The sequence below is a fragment of the Scyliorhinus torazame genome, chromosome 27 (genome assembly GCF_047496885.1).
Source record: "Scyliorhinus torazame isolate Kashiwa2021f chromosome 27, sScyTor2.1, whole genome shotgun sequence".
NCBI classification, from domain to species: domain Eukaryota; kingdom Metazoa; phylum Chordata; class Chondrichthyes; order Carcharhiniformes; family Scyliorhinidae; genus Scyliorhinus; species Scyliorhinus torazame.
This window is the reverse complement of record NC_092733.1, coordinates 4,550,729-4,571,925: the sequence shown is the minus strand read 5'-3', so window position 1 is coordinate 4,571,925 and position 21,197 is coordinate 4,550,729. Positions and strand designations below refer to the sequence as shown.

Genomic DNA, 21,197 nt, shown 5'->3' with positions numbered 1-21,197 from the left:
ACCAACTCATGGGGCTGCAGGGTCTCACGTGGTTGGGCCGGCTGGAAGCGTTGACAAGTGGGGCAGTTGAGCACTGTGTTGGCTATGTCATCATTAGTGCCGGGCCAGTACACAGCCTCTCGGGCCCGTCGGCGGCACTTTTCCACGCCAAGGTGGCCCTCGTGTAGTTGTTCCAGGACGAACTGGCGCATGCTATGCGGGATGACAATGCGGTCCAGTTTCAGGAGAACCCAGTCTACTACCGCCAGATCATCTCTGACATTATAGAATTGAGGGCATTGGCCCTTGAGCCACCCGTCTGTTAGGTGGTGCATGACACGCTGTAGCAAGGGGTCAGCCGCCGTCTCGCGGCGAATTTGGACGAGGCGTTCATCCGTGGCCGGTAGATTGGAGGCCACGAAGGCCACATGGGCGTCAACCTGGCAGACGAATCCCGCTGGGTCACACGGAGTGCTGACTGCCCTGGAGAGAGCGTCGGCAATGATGAGGTCTTTGCCTGGGGTGTACACCAGCTGGAAGTCGCATCGCCGGAGCTTGAGAAGAATACGCTGGAGGCGAGGCGTCATGTCGTTCAAGTCTTTCTGTATTATATTGACCAGCGGGCGATGGTCGGTCTCGATGGTGAATTGAGGAAGTCCGTACACATAATCGTGAAACTTAACTACACCGGTCAGAAGGCCCAGGCACTCCTTTTCTATCTGCGCGTAGCGCTGTTCCGTGGGGGTCATGGCGCGTGACGCATATGCAATGGGGGCCCATGATGAGGCCTCAACGCGTTGCAGGAGCACTGCCCCAATGTCGGATTGGCTGGCATCTGTCAAAATTTTTGTCTCTTTTGCTGGATCAAAGAAAGCTAAGACCGGGGCCGTGGTGAGTTTGGTTTTGAGTTCTCTCCATTCGTGCTCGTGGGCAGGGAGCCAATGGAAGTCAGTCGTCTTCCTGACCAGGTTCCTGAGAGCTGAGGTATGAGAGGCGAGGTTGGGGATGAACTTCCCTAAAAAGTTGACCATGCCCAGAAATCGGAGGACCGCCTTCTTGTCCTCTGGCGTTTTCATGGCTGTGATAGCAGCCACCTTGTCCGCATCCGGCCGCACACCCAACTGGGAGATGTGGTCCCCGAGGAACTTGAGTTCCATCTGACCAAAAGAGCATTTGGCCCTGTTGATGCATAGGCCCTGCTCACGTATGCGTTTGAACACGCACTGGAGGCGATTGACATTCTCCTGCGGGGTGCTGGACCAAATGATTATGTCGTCGACATAGACGCGAACACCTTCAGTGCCTTCCATCATTTGTTCCATGATCCTATGGAACACTTTTGAAGCAGATATGATCCCAAACGGTATCCTGTTGTAACAATATCTGCCAAAGGGGGTATTGAATGTACACAGTTTCCTGCTGGATTTGTCTAGCTGGATTTGCCAGAATCCTTTTGAGGCGTCGAGTTTGGTGAAGAGCTTGACGCGAGCCATCTCGCATGTGATCTCTTCGCGCTTGGGAATTGGATAATGCTCCCTCATGATATTGCGATTCAGATCCTTGGGATCAATGCAAATTCTCAGCTCGCCGGAAGGCTTTTTTACACATACCATGGAACTGACCCAGTCGGTTGGTTCCGTAACTCTGGAGATCACTCCTTGGTCCTGGAGGTCCTGCAGCAGGGGTGCTGGGACCCTGCGAGGTGCGTGCACCACAGGCGTGGCGTTCTGTTTGAGTAGAATCTTGTAAGTATATGGGAGCGTGCCCATGCCTTCGAAGACGTCGCGGTGCTGGTCGATGATGGCGTTGAGTTGCGCCCTGAAGTCAGCGTCCTGGAAGGTAGACGTGTTATCAGGAGAGAGAGAGTGCACTCTCTGAGCGAGGTTCAACAGCTTGCACGCCTGTGCGCCAAGCAGGGAGTCTTTCGAGGAGCCCACGATCTCGAAAGGAAGGATGGCTTTGCGTGACCTGTGCGAAACTTCAAGTTGGCACGAGCCGCTAGCAGGAATGACGTTGCCATTATAATCCAATAGCTGGTAGGCTGATGGAAGGATGGCTGGTTTGACACGAAGGCTTAGGAAGTCAGACCGCGCAATGAGATTGGCGGAGGCACCAGTGTCCAGGCGGAATCGTATTTGGGACCGGTTGACCGTCAGGGTGGCACACCGCTCATCGTCTGGGTCGATGCTGTATACCGACAGCGGCTGGTGTCGTTGATTCGGGGACAGCCTGTTTTTTGTCACGACACCGACTCGAAAAGGCGCCTTCGGGTCCTCGGTGTCACTGCTGTGCGAGAGGTCGGAATCGGACTCGGTGACCGTGGGTTGAATTGCCCGAACGTTCCTGCGAGGCTGGCTGAAGCGATATGAATTGGCAGGCTGAGCTGCTCGACAGCAGGCAGCATAGTGGCCAAGTCTGCCACATCGTAGGCATTGTCGAGATTTTGCGGGGCATTGCCGCTTTAAATTGACGGAGCCACAGTTGCCGCACGTCGTGACATCAGCACGTTCCCTGCGCCACCGTGCATGTGCGGTGCGGTCCTGCGTGGTGCGCGCCTGCGCATTACGTTCCTCAACATCGCCGTCCCCTTGTTTGGTGCGTACAAGCGCGGGAGTCGGCGAAAAGCACACAAAATGGCCGCCCCCATCCAGGCTGAGGCCCTGGAGTTGCTCAATCACTTGGACCCGTTCCGCCTCGTGGGGACCTTGCCGCGCCGTTTCAGCCGCTTGGATGTGGGAATACCGACTCGTAGCGTTTTCATGTAAGACACAGGTCTCAATGGCGGTCGCTCGGGTGAGCTGCTTTACTTCGAGGAGCTGCTGTCGTAGGGGGTCCGACTGAACACCGAAAACGGTCTGGTCGCGTATCATGGAGTCAGAGGTGGGCCCGTAGCTGCAAGACTGCGCAAGGATGCGGAGGTGCGTGAGAAAGAATTGGAAAGGTTCGTCCTTACCCTGCAAACGCTGTTGGAACACATAGCGTTCAAAACTTTCATTCACCTCTACGCTGCAGCGAGTGTCAAATTTGAGGAGGACCGTCTTGAACTTTGTTTTATCTTCATCATCCACAAAGGTGAGAGAATTGAAAATGTGGATGGCATGGTCCCCGGCCGTGGAGAGGAGGAGAGCGATCTTCCTGGTGTCCGAGGTGCCCTCCCTGTCTGTGGCCTCGAGGAAGAGCTGGAAGCACTGTTTGAATATCTTCCAGTTGACCCCTAGGTTGCCGGCGATGCGGAGCGGCGGCGGCGGGCTGATGTTGTCCATGTTGCAGGATGACGGAATGCTGGCGGAAGGCAGGTCACTTGCAGGTAGGTCTAAGAAGTGCTAATATCCCTCAACTCCTGGTATCATGTTGTGTTGGGTGTTCTGGATCACATACCGGTCACCAACACTTGAAATAGTGCAACACTATTTTATTGAATCATTACTGTTTAAACATACTCAGACTGTGGGTTAATACGATACTAGCTTTATGAAAAATGAAATGAAACACTAAAGACCTTTGCCTTGTCCTAACCAGTCGATGCACTCAGCACATGGTGAATGTCTGTGCTGCAGGCTGTGAGCTCTGTCCTCCTAGCTAGCTGCAGCTCGAATGAGCGGAAACTCTGATGCTCCCTGTCTTTATAGTGTGTGTGCTCTCACTGGTGATTGGCTGCGGTGTTGTGTGTGTTGATTGGTCCCACTGTGTGTCCATCAGTGTGTGTCTGCACCATGATATACTGGAGTATATTATGACAACTTCCGGCTGCAGCCTCTCTGGGGAGGCCGGTGGATTCCGGTTGAGGCCTCCCTCGGTCTTCCCAGCAGCCATGATGCCTCACGGGATCCGCCTTAGTGCCGCGAGGCAACGCAATCAGAATCCTTCTGGTAACCATCCACCACATCGCTAACCTGCGCTCCTCCTTTAATTTGGGCTTTCTCATTTTTCGTGCAGCTGAACCCCCCCATTAATTTATATCACTTACTTCCCGGGCTGCTTTCTGGTTTTCTCCCACTCAGCTCAGCTCCCGATGGAGGCATTTGATAACGTCCCATACAAGAGACTGTTAACTGAAGTGGAAACCCAGGAGTTGAGGGCAAATTATTGACATCGTTGAGTGGCAGGTGACAGAGAATGGGGGATAATTGGCCATCACTCTAATTGGCAGGAGGTGACGAGTGGTGTACCACAAGGTTCTGTATTAGGGCCTCAATCATTCACACTATTCATTAATGTCTTGGACTATAACATAGGAAGTCATTTATCCAAATTTTCAGATGATGCAAAGTTAGGCAGCATTGTAGACCGTCTGGATGAAAGCAGAAAATTGCAAGGAGATATTGATAGACTAGGCGAATGGGCAAAATTATGGCAAATGGATTTTAATGTAAGCAAGAGTGAGGTTATCCATTTTGGACCAAGAAAGGATAGAGCAGAGTATATTCTGAATGGAAAGAGGTTGGGTACAGTGGATGTTCAAGGAGACTTGAGAGTTCATGTGCATAGATCCTTAACATGCCAGGAACAAGTGCAGAAAATAAGCAAAAGGGCGAATGGAATGCTAGCCTTTATAATAATAATAAGAATCTTTATTGTCACAAGTAGGCTTACACAAGCACAGTGGCTTCACAGCACCAGGGTTCCAGGTTCGATTCCTGCTTGGGTCACTGTCTGTGTGGAGTTTGCACGTTCTCCCCGTGTGTGCGTGGGTTTCCTCCGGGTGCTCCGGTTTCCTCCCACAGTCCAAAGATGTGCAGGTTAGGTGGATTGGCCATGATAAATTGTACTTAATATCCAAAAAGGTTGGGCGGGGATAAAGGGGATAAGGTGGAGGCGTGAGGCTTACGTCGGGTGCTCTTTCCAAGGGCCGGTGCAGACTCGATGGGCTGAATGGCCTCCTTCTGCTCTGTAAATTCTATATTAACAGGGAAAGACAGGGTGGATAAAGATAAACTATTTCCACTGGTTGGAGATTCTAAAACTAGGGGGCATAGGGTTAGACCGTTCAGGAGAGATGTTCGGAAGAACTTCTTCACTCAAAGGGCGGTAGAGGTTTGGGACTCTCTCCCACACACAGCTGTTGTTAATGGAGTGAGGTCACAGATCAGCCATGATCTCATTAAATGGCAGGACAGCTCGAGGGACTGAATGGTCTACTCCTGATCCTATGTTCCTATGATTTGAAGTAAGTCACAGCAAGTCCCGGCTGAGAGCTACTCTCTAACTCACTATTGGGCAGGAAATCCAGAGCATCTGTCGGCATCTGTAAGCTTTGGAAAGTTGCAGCCAGAAAGCTTTGAGTGCTTTCAATTGTCTGTGGTGAAAAAATTGAAATACACATTGCCCGGATTAACTTTCACCTGGCCTTGAGACCTCTGCAGAACTCCTGTCCATCTGTTCATCCAGTCCATAGCCATTACATTAACTTTGATCAAACACCCCAAAGATGGGGAACTCAACAAGTGTAGAAATAAGAGAAAGATTCCAAAGGCTAGGCATGTCCTCTTTCACATTATTGAAAGAGGAATACTGGGATCTCAGCCTGCTGTAGCCATAGGTCCAGTTGAGACCAGTGAAGAAAATCAGGAAATCTCAGGGCGATGGGAGCAGACTTGATCTAAAAAAAACGGCCTTTTTTCCACATTAGTTGGTGTAGAAAATATCTGTTTCCCAGAAACCAACCCCTCATTCCCACTCCAGTGTACCAGGATCTGAAATATATAACACAGGTCTTTCTTTCTTTCAAAGGCCCTTTCGGAAGAGCAACTTTTGCTCGGCCTACAATTTTCTCCTTCAGAAAACATGCGGTTGCCCAGGATTAGAGATGCCACCTACAGGATGTGTACAGCCACCCACCGCTCTGGACTCAGGCCCTTGAGGAGTTTGCACCTCAGAATCACTCGCACACACAAAGAAAATGCAAGTATAGCTACCTGGGAAGGCCAGTCAGAGGGAAAGGTACGATGGCTTGTGCACTTAATATTGTTGCAGCAGAACAGAACGGGCGCTGATGTTGTACTTCCTTATTTATAGAGGTTAATGTCACACACAAAAAGTGCCTAAAGTAATGATGGTTTATCTACAATTGTCTGTTGTGCATCCAGGCAACAGGTGAAAATATACCCCAATGCAAGGTACAGTCGAGAAAATCTTTTCCTTTCCTGAGCACACAAAACAATGAATATGGTCGGAGATAATAGTCACTGTGAACAGACTGAAGTACAATAATCACAAGGAAAATTAACATTATATATTCACCAGCTACTGTAGATCTGGGTTCAGGTACATTTTTGAATGCACAAATATCTTGACTTCCTGCCTGCTTTTGTTTCAATTCTATCTTGTTCACCATCAGTTTGATAGAAATATAAAACTGCCAAATTTCTATTTCCTATCATCAAACTGAAACCATGCAGTACAACAGGAAACTAATAACGGTCGATTGTAGAATAAAATGAACAGATATAATGTTAACAGCATAGATGCAAATACCATTTAATACTATTTGAGGCTATGAAAATAATTAAAATTTACTTAAATTTAAAAACTCTTTGCCTACCTGTTGCAATGGAAAGTAATGTGAAAAGCCATTTACATTCAAACGGTGAAATTAGTCTAAAATTCATAATGATTGAATATCAAAGCAATATGTTTTCTTGAATTACAACAAACCTAAAAGCTCAGAGCCTTTAGAGTATTTGACTAAAGCTGCAGTAATTCCCTAGCATTTTATCAACTTATTCACGGAGTAACTAGAAGCTTGCGTTGACTCGTGTCAGTTTAAGCAGCATCGAACAACCCTTCCGGTCGGTAACTGCAAACTGGCAGAATGTAGGGGATTTCAACACCCAACCTCTTAGTATCTTTCAAAAGTCGATACATATTTAGTTTCTGTTTCGTTGTGTGTTCAGAGGGCATTATTCACGGTTAGTCTATTTTCTCTAAATAAATTACTCAAGACTGTTAAAACTATTCTTATGTATTTACAACAGAATGTACCAGTTGCAGGGCCTGGCCTATTCAGACAGACTGTAGTGGGACAAAATATCATATTTTACAATGTTTTCCCAATATCACTGGGTATACTGTGAAACAGGCTTGTGTGGGTGTGTGGGTGTGTATGGGTCTGACTAATTTAATTAGACTGAAGACTTTTAGACTGCAGGTTACAAACATCAAAACGAGGTTAGGTGTGAAAGCAAATATTTTGACGTGAAGATGAGCAGAGCTAAGATTGGACACCAATGAGCAGTGTGAATGGAAATTTGTATTAGGAAGATGGATCAAGGCAGCCATAAGGAGGAGTTTATAGAATGTATCCACGATAGTTTCCTAGAACAGTATGTAATGGAGCCTATGAGGGAACAAGCAATCCTAGATCTGGTCCTGCGTAATGAGACAGGATTCATTAATGATCTCATAGTTAGGGATCCTCTCGGAAGGAGCGATCACAATATGGTGGAATTTAAAATACAGATACAGGGTGAGAAGGTAAAATCAAACACTGGTGTTTGTGCTTAAACAAAGGAGATTACAATGGGATGAGAGAAGAGCTGGGTAAGATAGACTGGGAGCAAAGACTTTATAGTGAAACAGTTGAGGAACAGTGGAGAACCTTCCAAGCGATTTTTCAGTGCTCAGCAAAAGTTTATAGCAACAAAAAGGAAGGATGGTAGAAAAAGGGAAAATCGACCGTGGATATCTAAGGAAATAAGGGAGCGTATCAAATTGAAGGAAAAAACATACAAAGTGGCAAAGATTAGTGGGAGACTAGAGGATTGGGAAATCTTCAGTGGGCAACAGAAAGCTACTAAAAAAGCTATAAAGAAGAGTAAGATAGATTATGAGAGTAAACTTGCTCAGAATATAAAAACAGATAATAAAAGTTTCTATAAATATATAAAACAAAAAAGAGTGGCTATGGTAAATATTGGTCCTTTAGAGGATGAGAAGGGAGATTTAATGATTGAAGATGAGGAAATGGCTGAGGAGGTTTTTTGGGTTGGTCTTCACAGTGGAAGACACAAATAACATGCCAGTGACTGATGGAAATGAGGCTATGACAGGTGAGGACCTTGAGATGATTGTTATTGTCATGATATACATCAGCATATCATGGTGCAATCACACACACACTGCCACACTGATGGACATACAGTAGGACCAACCAGCATACACAACATCGCAGCCAATCACCAGTGAGAGCACACGCACTATAAAGACAGGGGATACCAGAGTTCCCGCTCATTCTAGCAGCAGCCAGCTCAGAGCACAGAGCTCACAGCCTGCAACACAGACATTGACCATGTGCTGAGTGCCTCACCTAGATAGTGATAGGACAGGGTCCACAGATAAGCTGGTAATGCACGTACCCAAGCTTACAGTATGTTATTACAGTTGAGTTGTTAATAAAATAGAGTTACACCATCTCCAGCCGTGTTGACCTGTTTGTAGACCAGAGCACCCAACACGACATGGTTCCAGGAGTGGACTCGTACTCGCCCCTGTGAGACCTACCTGCAATTTATCAGCAATCCGGCATCCTGCAGCATGGAGAACATCCACCCGCCGCCGCCGCTACGAATCGCTGGCAATCTCGGGGTGAATTGGAAGATTTTAAACAGCACTTCCAGCTCCTCCTAGTGGCCACAGACAGGGAGAATGCATCGGACACCAGGAAGATTGCCCTTCTTCTCTCCACGGCGGGGCAACACACCATCTACATCTTTAACTCCCTTACATTCGCGGACGGCGAGGACAAAACCAAATACAAGACGGTGCTCCTAAAATTTGATGAACACTTCAGCGTTGAAGTAAACAAAAGCTTAGAGAGGTATCTGTTCCAGCAGCACCTGCGGGGTAAGGACGAGCCTTTCCAGTCTTATTTAACGCACCTCTGCATCCTCGCGCAGTCCTGCGGCTATGGGCCCACCTCTGACTCCATGATACGCGACCAGATAGTTTTCGGGGTCATGTCGGACACCCTGCACCAGCAGCTCCATAAAATCAAGCAGCTCACCCTAGCGACGGCCATCGAGACCTGCGTCCTGCATGAGAACGCCACCAGCCGGCACTCACACATCCAGGCGGCTGAAACGGCGCGACAGGGGCCCCACGAGGCAGAGCGGGTCCAGACGATCGAGTACCCCCTGGCCCGCGGCCTGGAGGAGGGCGGCCATTTTGCGCGCTTTCCGAGGCGTCCGGCGCTTGTACGCGTAGGAACGCGATGCGCAGGCGTGCTCTACGCAAGACCGCACCGCGCATGCGCGGTGGCGCAACGAACGCACTGACGTCATGACGTGCTGCAACTGTGGCTCCGCCCATTTAAAGCGGCAATGTCCGGCCAAAGCGCGACAATGCCTATGCTGTGGCAGGCTTCAACACGAACAAGCTGTCCCCGAGTCGAGCGCACCAGCCGTTGTCGGTGCACAGCATTGATCCGGACGACGAGTGGTGTGCCACCCTGACGGTCAACCGATCCCAGATCACATTCCGCCTGGACACTGGTGCCTCCGCCAATCTCCTCGCGTGGTCAGCATTTCAAACCCTGAGGGTCAAACCAGCAATTCTTCCATCCATCTGTCAACTGGTCGACTATAATGGCAACGTCATCCCTGCCACGGGGTCGTGCCAACTCGAAGTGACGCACAGCTCACATAAAGCCTCCCTTCGAGATCGTGGGCTCTTCAAAGGACTCTCTGCTCGGCGCACAGGCGTGCAAACTCCTCCACCTCGTTCAGCGAGTACACTCTCTCTCTCCAGAAGGCACGTCTGACTTCCAAGATGCGGAATTCAGGGCGCAACTAAACTCAATCCTCTCTCACAACCAGGATGCTTTCGAGGGCATGGGTACACTGCCCTACACATACAAAATCCTGCTCAAACAGGACGCCACCCCGGTAGTTCATGCACCTGGCAGAGTCCCAGCTCCCCTCAAGGACCGCCTCGCGCAGCAGCTGCAGGACCTGCAGGACCAAGGAGTGCTTTCCCGGGTGACTGAGCCAACGCCATGGATCAGCTCCATGGTGTGCGTCAAGAAGCCCTCCGGCGAGCTCCGCATCTGTATTGACCCGAAAGACTTAAATCGCAATAGAATGAGGGAACATTACCCTATACCCAAACGTGAGGAGATCACGTGCGAGATGGCTCGGGCAAAAATATTCACCAAGCTTGATGCCTCAAAGGGCTTCTGGCAGATTCAATTGGATCAGTCCAGCAGGAAGCTGTGCACCTTCAACACTCCATTTCGCAGATACTGCTACAATAGGATGCCATTCGGAATCATATCGGCCACTGAGGTTTTCCATCGCATCATGGAACAGATGATGGAGGTCATTGAAGGCGTGCGCGTCTATGTGGACGATATCATTATTTGGTCTACCACACCACAGGAGCATATCAGTCGCCTCCAACACGTCTTTCAACGGATATGGGACCAGGGCCTGTGCCTTAACAGGGCCAAATGTTCTTTTGGCCAAACCGAGCTCAAGTTCCTGGGGGACCACATCTCCCGGTTGGGGGTGCGGCCGGATGCCGACAAGGTGGCAGCCATCACGGCCATGCAGAAGCCGACAGACAAGGCGGCGGTGCTACGCTTTCTCGGGATGGACAACTTCCTGGGAAAATTCATCCCTAACCTCGCTTCCCACACCTCAGCTCTCCGGCACCTTGTCAGGAAGACAACTGAATTCCAGTGGCCTCCCACCCACCAGCGTGAATGGGAGGAGCTCAAGGTCAAGCTCACCACCGCCCCGGTACTGCCGTTCTTCGGTCCTGCACGAAAATCTCGACTGACGCCAGCCAGTCCGGCATTGGGGCGGTCCTCCTGTAACGGGATGACACCTCATCATGGGCCCCAGTCACTTATGCGTCACATGCCCGTGCCATGACCCCCACAGAGCAGCGCTATGTGCAAATTAAGAAGGAGTGCCTAGGCCTGTTGACTGGCGTTGACAAGTTCCACGACTATGTGTATGGCCTTCCCCAGTTCACTGTGGAGACCGACCATCGCCCGCTGGTTGGCATCATCCAAAAAACCTCAATGACATGACCCCTCGCCTCCAGCGCATTCTGCTCAAACTCTGGAGGTACGACTTCCAACTTGTATACGCCCCGGGTAAGGACCTGATCATAGCAGACGCTCTGTCCAGGGCAGTTGACACTCCGTCCGACCCAGAGGGGTTCGTTGGCCAAGTCGACGCACATGTAGCCTTCACTTCTGCCAATCTACCAGCCACTGAACAAAGAACAAAGAACAAAGAAATGTACAGCACAGGAACAGGCCCTTCGGCCCTCCAAGCCCGTGCCGACCATGCTGCCCGACTAAACTACAATCTTCTACACTTCCTGGGTCCGTATCCCTCTCTTCCCATCCTATTCATGTATTTGTCAAGATGCCCCTTAAATGTCACTATCGTCCCTGCTTCCACCACCTCCTCCGGTAGCGACTTCCAGGCACCCACTACCCTCTGTGTAAAAAAACTTGCCTCGTACATCTACTCTCAACATTGCCCCTCTCAACCTAAACCTATGCCCCCTAGTAATTGACCCCTCTACCCTGGGGAAAAGCCTCTGACTATCCACTCTGTCTATGCCCCTCATAATTTTGTAGACCTCTATCAGGTCGCCCCTCAACCTCCTTCGTTCCAGTGAGAACAAACCGAGTCTATTCAACCGCTCCTCATAGCTAATGCCCTCCATACCAGGCAACATTCTGGTAAATCTCTTCTGCACCCTCTCTAAAGCCTCCACATCCTTCTGGTAGTGTGGCGACCAGAATTGAACACTATACTCCAAGTGTGGCCTAACTAAGGTTCTATACAGCTGTAACATGACTTGCCAATTCTTATACTCAATGCCCCGGCCAATGAAGGCAAGCATGTCGTATACCTTCTTGACTACCTTCTCCACCTGTGTTGCCCCTTTCAGTGACCTGTGGACCTATACTCCTAGATCTCTCTGACTTTCAATACTCTTGAGGGTTCTACCATTCACTGTATATTCCCTACCTGCATTAGACCTTCCAAAATGCATAACCTCACATTTGTCCGGATTAAACTCCATCTGCCATCTCTCCGCCCAAGTCTCCAAACAATCTAAATCCTGCTGTATCTTCTGACAGTCCTCATCGCTATCCGCAATTCCACCAACCTTTGTGTCGTCTGCAAACTTACTAATCAGACCAGTTACATTTTCCTCCAAATCATTTATATATACTACAAACAGCAAAGGTCCCAGCACTGATCCCTGTGGAACACCACTGGTCACAGCCCTCCAATTAGAAAAGCATCCTTCCATTGCTACTCTCTGCCTTCTATGACCTAGCCAGTTCTGTATCCACCTTGCCAGCTCACCCCTGATCCCGTGTGACTTCACCTTTTGTACTAGTCTACCATGAGGGACCTTGTCAAAGGCCTTACTGAAGTCCATATAGACAACATCCACTGCCCTACCTGCATCAATCATCTTCGTGACCTCCTCGAAAAACTCTATCAAGTTAGTGAGACACGACTCCCCTTCACAAAACCGTGCTGCCTCTCCCTAATACGTCCTTGCCCACATTCGCCGTGAGACTGCGGCTGACCCCCTTCTGCAACGTGTGATGTGCCGCATGACGGACAGGTGGCTCAAGGGACAGTGCCCACAGTTTTATAACATTCGGGACAACTTGGCAGTCGTGGATGGTGTCCTCCTGAAGCTGGACCGCATCGTGATCCCACACAGCATGCACCGGCTTGTCTTAGAACAGCTGCACGAAGGCCATCTCGGCATTGAGAAGTGCCAATGGAGGGCCCGAGAGGCAGTATACTGGCCGGGAATAAATGAGGACATTGCCAACACTGTGCACAATTGCCCCACCTGTCAGCGGTTCCAGCCGGCACAACCCCGTGAGACCCTTCAGCCCCATGAGTTGGTCACGTCCCCCTGGTCGAAGGTGGGCGTGGACCTGTTCCATGCGCTCGGCAGGGACTACATCATCATCATCGACTACTTTTCCAGCTATTCTGAGGTCATACGCCTGCACGACACCGCGTCATTGGCTGTTATCCGGGCCTGTAAGGAGACCTTTGCTCGCCACGGCATCCCGCTCACTGTGATGTCAGACAATGGCCCCTGCTTCGCGAGTCAGGAATGGTCTTCCTTCGCTAGTGCATACAGCTTTGCACACGTGACGTCCAGTCCCCTGCACCCTCAGTCAAATGGCAAGGCAGAAAAGGGCGTCCACATTGTAAAAAGACTCCTCTGCAAGGCTGCTGATGCAGGATCTGACTTCTGCCTCGCCTTGCTGGCCTATCGCTCGGCCCCACTGTCCACGGGCCTGTCACCAGCCCAGCTGCTTATGGGTCGCACCCTCAGGATCACTGTGCCGCCATTCTCGTCCCAGACCTCCACCATGCTCCGGTACTTCGGCGGATGCAACAAGAGCGTGAGCAACACAAGGCGGCTCATGATGCTCGGGCGACTGATCTTCCTGCCCTGGTGCCTGGAGATCATGTCCGCATACACCTTCCGGAGGGTGGCTGGTCGGCAACCGCGAAGGTTCTTAGACAGGTGGCTCCCCGCTCGTTTCTGGTTTGTTTGCCTGATGGCTCCATTCGCCGCCGTAATCGGCGTGCCCTTCGTCTGGTTCCACGCTCACTACGAGATCCTACGCCGGTGCCACGCCCTCCTGTTGTCCCGGACATGGACTTTGTTGAGCTTCCGGATACCCTGCCTCCTCCTCACTCGACCGTGGCCCGGCCCATTCCTCAGCCGGTGGATCCTGAACCACCCTCGAGGCGGTCAACCCGAATTCGTCACCCACCCCAAAGACTTGATTTATAAACCTTGCACTATTGGACTCGCTGACTTGTTCTGCCGCACTGTTTAAGAGTTTTTCAGTGTTAGTAGCATTTGTTTCGTTCTTGGTGTAACATAGTTTTCCTCTGCACCTGGCACCTTCCCGTGTATATAGCATAACCACATGTACATATTGATGTAAATAATGCACACACATGATCAGACACACTCACTACACTTTATTTATTCTCATGTAGGCACATATTCTTTATGAAAAGGGGGGATGTCATGATATACATCAGCATATCATGGTGCAATCACACACACACTGATGGACATGCAGTCGGACCAACCAGCATACACAACATTGCTGCTAATCACCAGTGAGAGCACACGCACTATAAAGACAGAGGACACCAGAGTTCCTGCTCATTCTAGCAGCAGCCAGCTCAGAGCACAGAGCTCACAGCCTGCCTCTCACACATTGACCAAGTGCTGAGTGCCTCACCTAGATAGTGATAGGACAGGGTCCACAGATAAGCTGGTAATGCACGTACCCAAGCTTACAGTATGTTATTACAGTTGAGTTGTTAATAAAATAGAGTTACACCATCTCCAGCCGTGTTGACCTGTTTGTAGACCAGGACACCCAACACGACAGTTATCACTAAGGAGGTAGTGATGGGCAAGCTAATGGGGATAAAGGTAGACAAGTCTCCTGGCCCTGATGGAATGTATCTCAGGGTACTAAAAGAGATGGCTAAGGAAATTGCAAATGCACTAGTGATAATTTACCAAAATTCACTCGACTCTGGGGTGGCGCCGGCGGATTGGAAATTAGCAAACGTGACACCACTGTTTAAAAAAGGAGGTAGGCAGAAAGTGGGTAATTATAGGCCAGTTAGCTTAATTTCAGTAGTTGGGAAGATGCTGGAATCTATCATCAAGGAAGAAATAGCGAGGCATCTGGATGGAAATTGTCCTATTGGACAGACGCAGCATGGATTCATCAAGGGCAGGTCGTGCCTGACTTAGTGGAATTTGTTGAGGACATTACCATTGCGGTAGACAATGGGGAGCCAATGGATGTGGTATATCTGGATTTCCAGAAAGCCTTTGACAAGATGCCACACAAAAGGTTGCTGCATAAGATGCATGGCATTAAGGGTAAAGTAGTAGCGTGGATAGAGGATTGGTTAATTAATAGAAAGCAAAGAGTGGGGATTAATGGGTGTTTCTCTGGTTGGCAATCAGTAGCTAGTGGTGTCCCTCAGGGATCAGTGTTGGGCCCACAACTGTTCACAATTTATATAGATGATTTGGAGTTGGGGACCAAGGGCAATGTGTCCAAGTTTGCAGATTCCTTTTCTTTCTGACCATGACATCATTGTCAATCTCCACCTATCACTGGTCCCTATCCATCCCCACCGCTCCGCGCACCCCCCCCCCCCCCCCCCCCCCACAATAGTATAAACCTGATCCTATTTCCAGTTCTCTCCAGCTTTGACAAAGCGTCACCCAGACTCGAAACGTTTGTTCCCTTCTCTCTCCACAGATGCAGTCAGACCTGCTGCTATTGTCCAGTATTTTCTGTTTTTGTCCCAGCAGCATTATGTTGTGGGACCCGACCCTTGAGGTTTGTGAACCTCAGTCTCGCTCAATACATTCGAGAAAGCCGTCATTGCTGCCAGGGGCTTCAATGTCACTTTTCACACCGCTATCGCCCTGTGCCAATATCTGAGCAAATTTCACCCTCAGTGCCGTGGCACGTGTTCGGAACATGGGAGTATTTCCTGCTGTGGAAGTTGGAAGGAAAATATGACAAAGTTCGCAGGCCCAACCTCACTAATTATGCACTTGAGTGTTTTGTGTTGTATTCAGTGGCGGGGCAGGCCTGGATAACACAAATACTGACATTCTGTCCGGGTGTCATGTTGAAGAGGAGTCCAACATTACTGAGCCACTGTTGAAGAAAGAAGATGGACCACCTGAAAATGATGATAGATCTCCAAGAGTACTCCGACACTAGAAGATAGAACTCTTGAGATCGAAAATGGATCTGAGATGAGGAGGAACTATTTCTCGCAGAATTTGTGAACTTGCTGCCCCATAGTGCGGTGGAATGTGAGTCATTAAATGGTTTCAAGAAGGAGGTAGAAATATTTCTGATTCAAAAATGGTTTAAAAGGGCAGCACGGTGGCACAGTGGTTAGCACTGCTGCCTCATGGCGCCGAGGTTCCAGGTTCGATCCCGGCTCTGGGTCACTGTCCGTGTGGGGTTTGCACATTCTCCATGTATCTGCGTGGGTTTCACCCCCACAACCCAAAGATGTGCAGGGTAGGTGGGTTGGCCACACTTAATTGCCCCTTAATTGGAAAAAATGAATTGGGTACGGTAAATGTATAAAAAGGGTTTAAAGGGACATGGGGAACAGGTGGGAGGTGGATTTGAGACCAGGAGGAGATCAGCCGTGGTATGATTGGATGGTGGAGCAGGCTCGAAGGGCTGAATGGCCGGCTTTAGCTCCTAATTCCTATGTTCTTATCTCCAGAAATATTCTGAGAGTGGCAGATGGGTCCCCTCCTGGACACCTAATGGCGCCTGCAGATTGACCCCTGACCCACTGCTCTGGGGTTCCAGGGTCTAGCATTGCAGACGGCCTCCATCCTGAATTATGGAGACAGCCCAGGTGTTGTTTAGATTAGTCCCAACCTCTGCACGCTGCACATGTTTCATGCAGGAGTGTTTCCCCACTGGCCTCACAAAGTGATATTTGGGTGGGGTGTGGGGAGGTCATTCTGGGACTCCTGCCACATTCTCTTCCCATGTCTGACATGAAACACGCTGGCCGGAACTTGGGAGAATCCCAGCCAATGTTTCGGGTTTAATGTGACTCTTCTTCAGGAATCTCACCATTTTCACCATGTTTATGGTATGAAGTGCTGCTGAAATGAATTTTAGCCAGGAGCTCAGAAACCAGCAATTTGCATCCTTGTCTGCCCTTACATCATTTCCCTCCGCAATTGTTTTGATCCTTTCCCTGATTCGCCCAATGCAACCCACCCAATTTGTGGGAACTTGTATCTGTCAGCCAGCGATTGGTGAATGCTAACATAGACCCACAATTCAGTCAATATTACCGTGGTCGACCAGACTCCAACAGTGTCTGGATGCTGGACACAAACCCCAATATTTTATTTCAATTTTGTGAACTGTGAGGAAAGGATTCCTTGCTGCAGGAGTGATTGCACGAACAAATAGGGATATGGAATATTAAACCAAACTTTATTACTGACACAGTATTAAAATAAATTTAACATCACAAAATAAAATAGTTTACAATTACCCCTTAAACAATGCTGATCAATACAGTGACACAATAACCCTTAACTGCTATCTTTACTTCCACTCAAACAACAGAACCATCTCAGGACCCAATCCATTGTTAAAATATAGTTAGCAGTCTGCGGAATACTTGCTGTGAAGAGAGGTCTTAATCACTCCACTTTGATAAAAAAAGATTGTTTAACTACTTTAAAGAAAAAGACCTGACACCTGTCATAACAATGCAGAATATCTCTGGCGGTATTTCTTCAGTAGCTGCTCTCAACTGCTTGTCTTCCAGAAACAAAACTAACTCTGTGACCCTGAGTGCCTGGCTATTCTAACCTTAGCTACTCCCATTAACTACGTCATCTTACTAACTGAACACATTGGGTGGGATTCTGCCTTCTGGGGACTAAGTCCCCATGCCGGTGTCAACAGCCCCCGAAAGTGCGGAATTCTCCACATTTCCGGGGCTAGGTGGATGCCAGAGGGGTTGGCGCCACTCCAGCCGGCGTCGAAGGGCCGGCGTGATCTCACGCATGCACAGACCGGCCGGTGAATTTTCGCGCATGTGCGAGGGGTTCTCTTCTCCGTGCCAGCCCCCAGGCAATATGGCGGATGCCCTACAGGGGCCCGGCGCGGAAGAAAGAGGTCCCCCCACAGAACAAGCCCGCTCGCAGATCGGTAGGCCCCGATCGCGGGCCAGACCACCGTGAGGGTCCCCCCCCCGGGGTCAGATCCCCCTGTGCCCCCATAAAGACTGCCCCCGAACACTCACTTGCCAGGGAATCCCGCTGCCGCCGCCCGAAAAACAGCACCGGAGAATAGGGCAGCTGGCGTCGGGGCGTTGGGGCTGGATTTGTGCCTCCCCCGGGGATTCTCCGACCCGGTGGGGGGGTCGGAGAATCCCGGCCATTGTCTCTAATTAAATACTCTGCAGGGAACCCTCTGAATATAAAACCCCAAACCTTTACGATGCTTTAATTGCACCTCTGGCTCCCAAAAAGCCGAGCTGTCTTGCAAACCAGAATTTTTAAAAACACGATTGAGCAGTAATACACACACTATTCCAGGGCGAGATTCTCCGACCCCCCGCCGGGGGCTGGCGTGAATCCCGCCCCCGCCGGTTGCCGAAGTCTCTGGCACCGGAGATTCGGCGGGGGCGGGAATCGCGCCGCAACGTTTGGCGGGCCCCCCCGCGCGATTCTCCGACTCGGATTGGCCGAAGTCCCACCGCTAAAATGCCTGTCCCGCCGGCGTAGATTAAACCACCTACCTTACCGGCGAGACAAGGCGGCGCGACGGGCTCCGGGGTCCTGGGGGGGGCGCGGGGCAATCTGGCCCTGGGGGGTGCCCCCACGGTGGCCTGGCCCGCGATCGGGGCCCACCGATCCGCGGGCGGACCTGTGCCGTGGGGGCACTCTTTCCCTTCCGCCTTCGCCATGGTCTCCACCATGGCGGCGGCGGAAGAGACTCCCTCCACAGCGCATGCGCGGGGATGCCGTGAGCGGCCGCTAACGCTCCCGCACATGCGCCGCCCGGAGATGTCATTTCCCCGCCAGCTGGCGGGGCACCAAAGGCCTTTTCCGCCAGCTGGCGGGGCGTAAATTCCTCCGGCATCGGCCTAGCCCCTCAATGTTGGGGCTCGACCCCCAAAGATGCGGAGCATTCCGCACCTTTGGGGCGGCGCGATGCCCGACTGATTTGCGCCGTTCTGGGTGCCAGTTGGCGGACATCACACCGATACCGGAGAATTTCGCCCACAGTCTTTTAATAAGCCTAACCCAACCCTTACTGCACCAAATACATAAAATACAATGGGCGAACTTACCCGCCACTGCTGCCAGAATGAACAGAGAATTTGGCGCTCAGCCAAAACTCCATTCATTGCAGCAAGACTGGAGAATCCCACCGGCGAGAACGGACCGAGAATTCCAGCCACTATAACTGAAATTCCTACATTCATCAGAGTGAAAATGGCAGCTTCTCTGCATAAAGTGGGATGAAATGCCTGAGCTTTTCAGTCCAGTTTCTATCTGTCCTTTTTTGTGAACAAGTTAGTCACTCTTTATGAGACATCACACCCACTTCAGTTAGAACAGATGTGGTGGCTCAGGGGGAAGCTGTAGTGGAGGAATGAATGTTGGTTACAGAGGTCAGGAGCGGATCTGCTGTACAATCCTCAATATTTCTGCATCTGCCCAACTTGGATTCTGTCAGTATCGGCAGAAGCTGAACCCAGAATAACTGGGCTTCATTTATTCAGTTTCTACTTTGTTAACAATGTTGGTTTCAGCCAAGAGTCAATAGTCTTGTGGCCAGTTTGAGATCTGTGGAGCTCGTCCCATTGGCTTGGAATTAAACCAATTCTTTGTTCCCATTACTTTACAAGAAAGAAGAAAACTCCCAATTTATCATTTCCTATGTTTGAAATTGTCTAATAATAAAAGAATTACAGGAAACAATACAATATAAATTACACAATTTATACTGTTAGGTAACTGTCAGGACAGTTAAATAACAGTAAACAATGCAGGGTGTTCTGCGTGCTGCTAGCTACAACCACCATGGAAAGAGAAGGAAGAAAGCACGCTCTGTCTTTACAGTTAGAGAATGCTGGAGTTGCTGAGCGCCTCACAGCACCAGGAACCGAGGTCCAATTCCGGCCTCGGGTGACTGTCCATGTGAGTCTGCACATTCTCCCCGTGTGTGCGTGGGTTTCCTCCGGGTGCTCCGGTTTCCTGCCACAATCCAAAGATGTGCAGGTTAGGTGGATTGGCCATGATAAATTTCCCCTTAGTGTCCAAAGGGTGGGTGGGGATACAGTGCTAGAGCGGGGATTGGGCCTAGGTAGGGTGCTCTTTCGAAGGGTCGGCGCAGACTTGATGGGCTGAATGTTCTTCTTCTGCACTGTCGGGATTCTAGGATTCTTTTACTTCCATGACGCTCCAGGGATTAATTAGTATTTTAATGATTGGTACAGAAGTTCCAAAGTTCCAGTAGGAGCAGTATTGACAGGGCCAAGCATTCAAAACTGAACAGAACACTTTTTCTGTGGTTGGTAGATATAAGATGGCAGGCTGCTTTACAGTAGAGCAAGGCAGCGTAATTGATTCTCCAACTAGGGGGCCATGCCACATGACTCCCACTTTTCCCACTTTTGCTCTGACAAAGGAAGTTAATTTCTTTGCCTGGATTCCTGAAATGTAATGTTCCAACCATTAAGAATTTGAAAGGTTGAAAGGTCCTTTGCCCGAGAAGTCTAGTCAATTCTGCTGGTCAAGCCTGACATATCAAATGTAGATGTCCATAGTATAAATCCTGTTGAATTTGATTTCTGCAGCCCACAGGTTTATTGGTGTCTCTTCAGAGATAACGAGGAGTCTACTTCCCTGATTCTGCGGAAAAGTTCCTTTTATTTGAGAATCACAGCCAGACATGGCTTCAATCATTTTCAAGACTTTTCCCATTTTTTTAAATTTAGAAATCAGCTATGTGGATGTCTATATATGTTATAAAACTGTAGAGTGTGTGTTCTTAACCCCTGACACTGAATTCAACTTTGAGATCATGGTGAGAGAAACTTTCCGATCAGGGTCTCACAACCAGTGAATAGTGCAACAAGCTCCAGAGGCTAAATGGTCCACTCGCTATTCATTGAAGGAATAAACCCCAATGGTAAGGGGATTAAATTCGGCAAGAAGCCAAGCATGGATGGACCTTCGAGAGTTACAGCTGGAGAAGGTAGCAAATATAGAGGGGGGTGAATTTGTGCATAGTTCTCCTGTTCATCAAAGGGTATGGGGCAGGAGAACCACGGCACAAACTCAAATCTATTATTTTTCCCCAAAGTGGTTGGAAAAAATGTTTTTAAATTGATAAATCTTATTTCTCCACCTTGTCCTTTGCAGCTCATGGTTTTAATTCATGATATGGATTTCCACTGGGAACTTGTGGATTGTTGTTCGGCTTTGCATTTTGTAGTTTGTATTTTCCTGTTTTCTTAGCATAATTGTATAAGTAATAAATGCTGGCTCCTGTTGCAAAGATAAATGCAGCCACCACTGATCCACTGACTGCAGCTACGATTGCTGTTCTATGCGTAGGCTCGATCACTGATCGACCTGTG

General features: G+C 49.6%; 2 protein-coding genes across 2 annotated transcripts in view; both read right to left on the bottom strand.

Moving 5' to 3' along the window:
- The window catches only part of LOC140403216 (uncharacterized), a 220,242-nt gene that overhangs the window by 58,512 nt on the left and 140,533 nt on the right, over window positions 1-21,197 (bottom strand). The window lies entirely within an intron of this gene.
- The window catches only part of LOC140403387 (vascular cell adhesion protein 1-like), a 30,437-nt gene continuing 26,281 nt past the window's right edge, over window positions 17,042-21,197 (bottom strand). Inside the window, exon 6 of the mRNA XM_072491319.1 lies at window positions 17,042-21,192. Coding sequence (XP_072347420.1) covers window positions 20,981-21,192 — 212 coding nt within the window. The 3' untranslated portion in view covers window positions 17,042-20,980. The remainder of the gene's footprint in view (window positions 21,193-21,197) is intronic.